The 10,485-nt window shown below is 34.6% G+C and overlaps 1 protein-coding gene across 1 annotated transcript in view; it reads right to left on the reverse strand.

The window, feature by feature from the left end:
• Positions 1-5,629, reverse strand: part of LOC123565714 (neuropeptide receptor 15-like) — a 32,161-nt gene extending 26,532 nt beyond the window's left edge. Inside the window, exon 1 of the mRNA XM_045359518.2 lies at positions 4,706-5,629. Coding sequence (XP_045215453.1) covers positions 4,706-5,115 — 410 coding nt within the window. The 5' untranslated portion in view covers positions 5,116-5,629. The remainder of the gene's footprint in view (positions 1-4,705) is intronic.
• Between the last annotated feature and the right edge of the window lie 4,856 nt (positions 5,630-10,485).

A 10,485-nucleotide genomic window follows, 5' to 3' on the forward strand; every position in this document is an offset into this window, starting at 1 on the left:
GTCACGATTGATATTGTAATTTGTACCCTTTAATTTACTGGCTTTGGCGATTACATATTCTGTATCTCTAGAAAGAGTATAGAAAGTAAACAATAATAGGCCTCGTAAAGCCCCTTTCAAATCTGCCCAGTCTGTGCGCTCTAGGAAAGGGTGGGCAAGAATCGAAACCTAGATACTTCTTGAGGAATTGTCAAATAGTTCTTTCACAATGTTCATATTTAGATTTTTGTGTTCCCACGAATATCAGATTGTTTCTCCTGCTGCGCGCCTCCAAATCAATAGATTTATACTCTAATGATGTCAAACGATCTTCTTGCACCTTCTGTTGTTCTGTATGTTAAATACTTTATTGTGTAATACAATGCATCCATTTGAAAATGTCATAATTTCTTTCATTTTATCTGTCAAAGGAGTTTTTTCTTCAAACAGCGTCAAACGACTGGTCTTCGCTTCTCGAGTTTATCCATGACAACGCCGAGGCCCACAAAAGTGCCATCGTGCACAAGTTTCTGAGAGACGAAAAGGTGGTACAAATCAGTCATACCGCTTATTCATCAGGTCGAAGTCCATGTTCATTTTTTCTCTTTCTGATGTTGAAAAAAGCAAATATTTATTGAATAGCACTTTAGAGTCGTATTTTTCAGTTACATAAGACCATACCAAGAGAACACTACAATGTGCGTTCACCTCTTGGATATCTCGACTGCGGAAGTGCGTGGAAATCAATGGCGACTGATGATTACTCTGAAGGGATTAACTAGAGTGTGTGCAATATTCCAGCACGATTATCATTATATTTAGAATGGCCCTCGTATAAACTAAAACGAACTTTCCAGCAATCATACTGAATTAAAACTGGTATAAACCAAACAAAATCTCCCGCAATGAAACTCAACTGAATTGGTTTGAAACCAAAATAAGCCCCGATTTTGAAAGTATTTACAATTTCAACATGTATGTGTGTTTCTAAATGATTTTTTTTTTTTTTTTTTTTTTTGTTTATTTTTGTTTAATTTGTGATTTTGCAATATACATTTACAATATGATCTGGGTAAAGGAATACAAAAACGTATATAATAAAGCAAAATTATACTAGTAAACTATAAGTTAAAAGATACGAAGTCATAAAGATTTCATTTTAGTGAGGCGGATTCTACAAGGGTGTTTCAACATGTAATACAATGTGCTGAAAATCCCGCCAAATAAATGTCAGTTGGAACATACTTTCTATAATTCAGTGAATTTTCTTAAGAAAAAATTCCCGCCTTCTTTCTGGTTGCATACTGGTATGTCTGTCAAAACAAAATTGCTTAGAGTCAGCGGCCAAAAGTATTACGGTAAATCTGCATCTCCAACTCTGGCAAGGTTTTCATAACATTACTGTATCCAGAAAGAAAGAAAACGTTTTCTTTACAATTTAGATTTAGTTATTTTCACATATTTTATTTGTTTTCAACTAGGAAATAGTAATTTATTTAGCAAAATGGTTTATTCTATGTTTATAGTTTATTTAAAATAATGTCATGTTTATCAGATAATAATTGATCTATTTAATGGTCATTTATAATGCTTCTGATACTGCAAATGTGTTTTGTAAATCTATGACTGATGTATGCCGAAGTAAAATAAAACGTGCTTTATTTTGTATTAATTTAATATTTCGGCAGGCGTTTACGAGTATAGACAACTAAATGTGTAGATCTATTATTTAAAAAATAATTTATAACAAAAGAGAGTTTTATCACTATTTATGCACGATGGGTGGTTATACGTCGGGCGTAATAATTTCACGAGGGCGCACGTAATTTCACGTATTACCACCCAAGTGTATAAATAGTGTTAAAACATGGCTTTGCTATAAATTATTCCGATTCTAATATGCCCTTAATCTAAAACAATAGATAAAATATAGTAGATCTAGCGCTCTTCTTGGTCGCAACAAAAACATTGACGTCATCTCATGTATACGTGACGTCATTCTAGCGTAAGCGTGTTCATATTAGAATATACTTTAGTATCATACCAGAAGGATAAACACCAACACGATATCAAAAACAATGTTACAGTTTATTTTATCGACGTTTCGGCGCTATTTTCAACTTTTTCAAGATAAACAGGTACAAACGTTAAATGGTGGGTTAATACATGTGATAAAAAGTCAACAAAATCGAATGGAATATAAACAAAACCCCTAATATCGGATCCAAGTTGCAAGTATTTCCCATGGAAAATATATAACAATATTACTGATAGTCACCAAACATCGATCATACTTTTTGATATTTGTATATATGCAATTTAATACTTTTATCAAAATATTAAAATGAGATGATATTTTCTTATCGATCATTAAAGTTAAATGGCTTTTTCGTCGCCCGAAAGAGAGCATTTGTTACCCTACCAAAACCTGTCACGTGTCTGAATTTGTCATAAACTTTTTAAGGTTAATCAGTTCTAAGTCATCAACTGAAGCACTACATGTCGCACAAAATAAATGTGTTATGTCAAGAGACCAGAAAATTTGATAATGCGAGATCTTGTTGATGGCTTGCTTTGTCCGTGTCTTTATTGCTTTTGTCAAGTCAAAATCCCAGTTTTATTTGAATACGGAACAATTTCTTGTCACGAACAAAGTAACTGCTGACAACCAGAACTTTTAGTTTCAATAAGAAATATCTAAAATACATCATTTTTCATGTATGCAGCACTGGATCATGTACTGATCAACGTTGATTGCCAGGTTTTATAAGCATTTGGCACTTTTATACTGCCCGCATGGGAGTAACAGACGAGAGTATACTGTTTATGCATATAGTACTGCTGGCTTACCACTATTTTGAAAATACTGCAGATGTTATATCACGAAATGAACAAGCGCTAACGCTATTCTAGCATTAAACGCTTAAGATGGATTTATTGTCCATCAAAGTCATTAAATGTCCGTGAAATGCACGGAAATGTCAGCCTCATTTGATCACGTTGATATTATTTCCTTTTGAATTATTCGTTATGAGGCCGTGATACGTTTACGCTTTGCAATGGAACGCGCTTATATATAAAAAATGTGTTAACATCTCTTGAGCGCGAGACTCTCTCTCCCTCTCTGTGAACATACGTTTACTCTCTGTTAAAACACCCTCTGAAAACGGCAAAAAACAGCAGTTTTATGCTAGAATATCAGACGATATCCATCTTTTATTTAAACGTCTTCTCTCAATGTATGTGGTTATTGTTACGTTGCCAAGTAAGTTATTCGCAGTGGATACGTTTAGCATTCATCATTTCGTAAAAGAAACAAGTATAGGAAGCAAAAATAATGTCGTCCTTTTAGATATTGCTTTATTATTAATAAAGTAAATGAGTTTCATTCGAATATTTGTGACTAGTAAGTTTTAATTTCATCAAGACATTGCTCTGGCAAAGTGAGCTAAGAGTCATCATCAGCTTTAGAGGCGTTACGTAAAAGCCACGCCCGTTTGAGGTCGTTCAATAGGCTGTTCCGCGTGCGTCTTTGTGTCAATCCAATTTTGTACGGACTGAAGTTCTTGCAGGCGTGAAACAATCTTTATTTTTACTTTGACAGAAATGCTTGCGTAAGTGAAGCCGTGTCGCGCGTGAGACCGGAACCTCCACCTCAGCGTTCAAGGTCACTTTCGTCGGCCAACGGTCATGTCACATCTTGTCCTCTCCGTTTCTTTGGTTTGTAAAGAACAAACTCTTTTGGTTGACACAAATGTTTGCCTGATTTAGTAGGAGTGTCAAAATCACAATTTGGGGTTACTTCTGATCTTGTCTTGGCCTCCACTTTGGTGTGCACAAAATCTCTTTAATATGGCAGAAATGTGTGCTTTATTGCGACAAAATAATAGATCTGGATCCTAATCTTAAAGGTCAAAGGCCGTACCTTTGGAATCTACGTGGCATTTTTTGCAAAATTGTTAGTCTCAACCAGAAAAAGTGTTGCGCACAAGACCCAGGCCGCCATGTCAAAGTAAAATGTTATATTTGTGGGTCAAAGGTCATTCCTGAGCTTTAAAGGACTGTAACTTTTATAAGTAGGTGCTTTACCATGTTAAATTTTGACGTCAATGTTCTAGTTTTGCATATGTTATGGTGATGTTACAGCCTTGGTTAAAAATCTTAATAATTTTCACATTTTTTTCATACCACGTTAAACATAAAGGATTCCGATATACCTATACTTCCGTTCATTTGTTTGTTTGATCCTTGCTTGGTGGCAATCTTGGCATAAGTTTTCTAACTTGAATATTTACATAATGGTAAAATAAAGCATTGAATTATAAAGGAAATGTCGAAATTATGTGCCTGAGTTAATTATTATTTATGTTTTCATCTCTATTCATGCTGATACCTTTTTTGTGTAGATAAGTTTTTCAAAAATCTCATTCAGTCCAAAGAATCACCTTCAGTACGAGGTATTGACAAAGTAAATCACAATTCATATTCTAATGTTGCCAGACAACAAGCACAAAATCAATAACATGATCATTTTAACTTAATTCATAAGGCCGAAATGGTTAACTTATACAATGTATTGTCAAATGTTGATTTGAAATAGAACAATGATTGCAATACGAAATAATAACTATCAAATCCACTCATGGCAAAGAAATTGACGGATGCCCACAACCTCCACCATCCTATCCCTCCCAAACCCAGAAAAGTAGAAATATTGTATACGTACCGTTCAACACACAGAGAAATAAGCGTCAAAACCGAACCATACAATGACGTCACCAGCACGTAACGGTTTATACGACATACCAGGTCATCAAAAGTCCATCCTTTATTCATCATGAACTGAAAGATTTCAGGAATACCAAGTACCATGATCAACAGGTCAGCGAATGCTAAATTAGTGATCAGTAAATTAGTCATTGACGTCCTCATTTTTTTACTACAGATCACCGCAAAAATGACGAGCATGTTCCCGAGAATCCCTATAACACCGATAACGAAGAACAAAAGTGTGAGGTAAATAACGGTGCTCGGATCCGTAGCTTGAACGGCGGTGATGTCAGCCTCTTCCGTGTCATTTGTCTCATCTAAAATTCCAGATAAGACTTTTCTAAAATTCGAATTGTTCAAACTCATTATTTTAATTTTAAAATTGTTCTGTCAACTTTTCCGTTTAAATCATTTATTTAGTTATTGATTTACTTGTTGATTTATGATATATTCATTTTCATTAAAATTAATTCAATTGTACAGGTAATTTAAATTCCGGTTTTTATACCGTTTCCAAGTCCAATATTATGTCCATAGTTAAAACATTTACATTTTGTTTCTGTAATTCCATCGTAGTATAGCAGAGTATCTGTCTGGTATTTGTCTCACTTGCTTACCTAATGGAAAATGCAAATAAAAATGATTAACACCTGTACAGGTACTAATTTCAAACACCTTTCATTCATGTATTTTTCTGCCTATTTTGTAAATTATTTTCACATGAAAACGAGTTTCGTTGATGTTCAGGTAGTGTTAAAAAGCATTTTTCTTTAACGACAGTATGTATATCGCAATTTATTAAACGAACTAGAAACGCTATGTGTTTCACAGCAGACGCCTTTTTCTGGTGGTATGAATGACTTAACAAATAGGTTTTGCTTATAATCCAGCTGTCATTCCTACTGTGAACAGAGCACTGGACAATCATTGGAAAATATTTACACAGAGTTAGCCTGCTATCTGCGTTTTCTATTACGTTATACTGATGCTTTCATATATGAGCCGCGCCATGAGAAAACCAACATAGTGCGTTTGCGGCCAGCATGGATCCAGACCAGCCTGCGCATCCGCGCAGTCTCGTCAGGACCCATGCTGTTCTCTAAAGGTTTTCTCTAATTGCAATAGGCATTGAAAGCGAACAGCATGGATCCTGACCAGACTTCGCGGATGCGCAGGCTGGTCTGAATACATGCTGGTCGCAAACGCACTATGTTGGTTTTCTCATGGTGCGGCTCATATATTTATTTCATGCTTTTCAGTGAAATATTTAAATATATCAGTGAAACAAAATTGGTATTTTCACTCTTTTAAAGCAGTGAAAATATTATTTTAGTTTTCACTGGTACGGAACTACAGCTGAATGCGGAAGAATGTGAGTTATGAATAATGGGAGATTCTTTGTAAAATAAAATTCAGTTAAAATAAATATGTATAAAAAAAAAACTTTACATAAACATTAATAAATTCGCTCCATCGTACGAAATTGCAAAAGACATCTGGAAACTTCTTAGAACTATTCAACAATTTTTCAATATAGATATCGTAACATCGCAACAATGTGACGTCATGACGCAATGCACTTGACGCGCCGTCATCATCATCACCGGCATTTCCAGTACTATTATACTACACTAGAAGGATAACGTTTGATCAATCTTACACATATCCATTACAGATTTTATCAACTTTCGTAACAGAAATATTTAGTGAAGTGTGAGGGCAGGGGGAAAATAGCCATGTACTTAGTAATATTACTATTCGTCATATGGCATCGTTAAGTCAGTTAAATTTTACGTCATGAATGCGAGATGTGTTCAGTTTATATTTGAACATTATACAAACATACATGTGTATTTTATTGTAAGAAATGCTTGTTTTTTTGGGGGGTATATTTTACAGTAATAAAGCATTCTGCAATGCTTAAGAAAAGACGGTAAATTTGTATTAATAGTTTATTGATCGTATTTGTTCCACTTGTAATTAAGGTTAAATTTAAATTATTTCGGGAATTAATTGAGCGGTTGTGTATTGGGGTCTTCAAGATTTCCTACAAACCATAACGCATTGGGACTGCATACAGAGACTATGGAATCCACTCCTTGTGAGTTTAGATGTGACATATCATGTATTACAGAATGTGACATCCATATAGTTGATATAATCATTGATGAATACAAGGCAATGTCTGGTATCTATACTGTTCAAACCCTGATAAAGGGCAGTAGAACACATGGGTGGGTCCAGGGGGGTGGGGGGTCAGGGGGGTCCCCCTAGAATTTTCAATAGTTATTGGTGAAAACACTTTTAAAGCTGCACGCTCACAGTTGAACAAACAGTACAAAAATCATATTATAACGTACTGCATACATCAGGAAACATTCATAACAAGACCTTTAACAATATACACGAAAGCCCTTAGAAAAAATTCCTACCTTTTGAAACACGAACTTTTTGAGATCAAACGACAAACATCCACATTGGTAATGGCAATACATGATTTAGATCTATATTATATTTTAATAAACCTTTAGAAGTCGGCGAGTCTTAGGCAGGGGGCTTAAACTTAGTCAAGGCCAAATAATGAATTTTTCATCCTTGTTCATCCGTACCCCCACTAGATCTATTCCTGTTTTCATATCATGGGGAAATTGGTAAAATAATATTGGATTTCTAATTTTCGAAGTGATGATTACATTTTTGATGGGATTCAGATTCTTGTTTTCCTTACTCTAAAACGCTCGAAATTCGCTCTCCGTTGACCCCAAGAAACAATTTTTTTCCGGGGGATGCCCCCCATACCCCCTCCCGCACCCCCTCCTGCACATACCCCCATTTGGACCCCTCCTGGAAAAATATCCTGGAACCGCCCGTGTAACATTAACATGCTCTTAAAACTTTATAGAATTTCTTGCTAAATCAAATATATTTACGATGCATAAATCTTTCTATACACGTTTTGTAAGTTACTATTATTATTAGTAGTATATACCAGATTTATATAGCGCTCTTTTCATAGCAAACGCAGCCACACAGGGCGCGAAATTCATCCTGTACAGACACAGACACACAGCGATCTGACCAGAGGGACAGAGTGAGATAAAGCCCCCAGAACAGATAGAGAGAAATTCTTTTTAGATACAGGCCTGTCCGGCTACCTTAGCCTAGCTCTTTGCGAATAGACAGTCTGGTTCTTTAACGTGCCCGGTGTATAGCACCGATACACGCGAAGCCGTCTTTTCTGGGAAGAACCTGTACATGCCTCTTAGTTAGGTGGGAGACACTCAAGATCATCTCAGAAATTTCCAGTGCCTGGACCGGGATTCGAACTCCGGACAGTCAAGCGTGTTACCATTAGACCATCGGCCCACCTATCAGAGTTTTATTCATTTTCAGTTTACTACCTTTGTTTTACAACATATATCTCTGGATTTATAAACAAAATTACAGAATTTGTTTGAGGAAAAGTTGCGTAAAAGTTTCATCTTGCGATATACATTTCTTGTTACTGAACTCATGCCGTTGTCACGTACTACGAAAAATAATGTTTCGTAATAACGAATTTATGGAGATGAAATCTATATAATTCAATTTGGAAAATAACAAGGATGGTAAGCGGGAATTTGTAGTGCTCCGGTACGTTATGTTGTTTAGTAACGTTCATATTTACAGAGGTGAAATTTCTGTAGCTCAGTATAATATAAAACTTCGGTCAATAATTGTTGTTCTGAAAATCAAGATTAATGACAAATATGTAAGTTGAGCAAATATACATTTTTAATGTTATCCTCCACTTGCTATACTGATATTGCACTCAATTTAGAACTTACTGAGATTGTTGTGTCAACATTTCCTGGGATATAAACTAGTTAAAGACAATAATAAGATATTCGTGTTCTTTTGATAATATCAGGAACAACATTCCTCATGATATTGTTAATAAATCGTACGATAGAAATAGTTAGATGACACAACAGAACTTGGGGTTTTTTGTTTTTGTTTTGTTTTGTTTTGTGTGGAGTACTTTATTTAATTTTCTTTTCCAGAGGAAGTTTCTTTACAAAATAAAAATGCGATAGTATTCCAGAAGCCTGCACGAAAATGTCTCTGTCGGGGGAGACAAAGGATCAATTTTGTATCCCTTTTGTTCACAACTGATGGTATTTACTATTTTGACTGAACTGTCATATACACTGAGTGTGGGCGAATTGTGATTTCAGGTTATTCTTTGGGTAAAATCTAACCTATTAACGCATTTATGGAGAAGAAACCATACTATTGTATTATATAATTGAATTTGGCAAATTACGAAGATTTCTAGCGGGAACTTGTAGTGCTCCGTTACGTTATGTTGCTAAGTAATTTTCAGATGTACCGAGGTTGACATTTTGTACGCCAGTATCAAATAAATTTAACAGCGGTTAAGAAATTTTGTGCTGACTTCTATATTGTTTGTTTGTCATTATTTCCGGCATGCTTTTATTACATTCCAACTTTGAAATAATTGACAAAAAGCCTCTTGCTACACAATTAAGATTAGTGGCTGCACGAGTATACAGTTTTAATGTTATTCTCCACTTTCAAAAAGAGCCTTGCGAAACGTTTAGTCAGAAAACTAGCAAACGATGCTACATGTAAAAGACATATGCTATACTGATAATGCATTCAGTTTAGAACTTAGCTGTGTCAACATTTCATGGGATATAAACAAGTTAAAGACAATAATAAGATATTCGTGTTCTTTTGAAAATAAAAGGAATAAAATTTCCCATGACAGTGTTCATAAATCGTACGGTAGAAGTAGTTGGCTGACACAACAAAACTGTTGTTTTTTTGTGGAGTACTTTATTTAATTTTTTGTTCCAGAGGAAGTTCCTTTACAAAATAAAATGCGAAAGTATTCTAAAAGCCTGCACGAAAATGTCTCTGGCGGTGGAGACAAAAGAACAATTTTGTATCATTTTCGTTCACAATTGATGTTATTCACCATGATTTGTTCTAAACTGTCAGCTACACGGAGTGTGGGTGAATACTGTGAATAAAGCGTATATTTCACAGGCCAAACGGGAGGTCATTCTCTGGGTAAAAGCTAACGGATAGCTTGTACATTAACCTTTGTCGCCTGCTGAAACAACTTAACTTGTTCTAAACAAATTGTCTCATTTATATGTAAATCTTAACTAACTTAACGTTTTACACCTGTGTTTTTGTTTCTATCTCTAAAAATTTGACAATCAAATGGTTAATTTTATCTAAAAGCCATCCTCAAACCTTTCATAACGCCGAAAGAATTTTTAAAATCGGACCACTATTGAAATAGATATGGTAGTTTAAAATTTAAAAAATGGCTGATCATGGAAGCGGCCATTTTAGTGTATTTATGACGTCATATATACACTGCTGAATTCTTTATTTAGCAAATAACCTTTTAATTAGATAAATTCATGTTTCTTGAGTGTAAGATGTAAAACATGGTAATTTCTTTCATTATAGCTGGAAAAAGTAGATAAAATTTTTTACAGAAATAAGTAAATACAGTTCAAATTTAATAAATCCGCCATTTTGGTTTTTACTGCCATGGAAACAAAATGGCCGTCATTTTGATAAAATATAAAATAACTTTCTCATTATTAAACTGATTTTGAAAATTCTTTCACTTATTTAAATGATTTAGGAAATCCTATCAGATAGATTTAACATGAGAACAATAATGCCTTTCTCTTTAATGATAATTCAATT

The sequence above is a fragment of the Mercenaria mercenaria genome, chromosome 8 (genome assembly GCF_021730395.1).
Source record: "Mercenaria mercenaria strain notata chromosome 8, MADL_Memer_1, whole genome shotgun sequence".
NCBI classification, from domain to species: domain Eukaryota; kingdom Metazoa; phylum Mollusca; class Bivalvia; order Venerida; family Veneridae; genus Mercenaria; species Mercenaria mercenaria.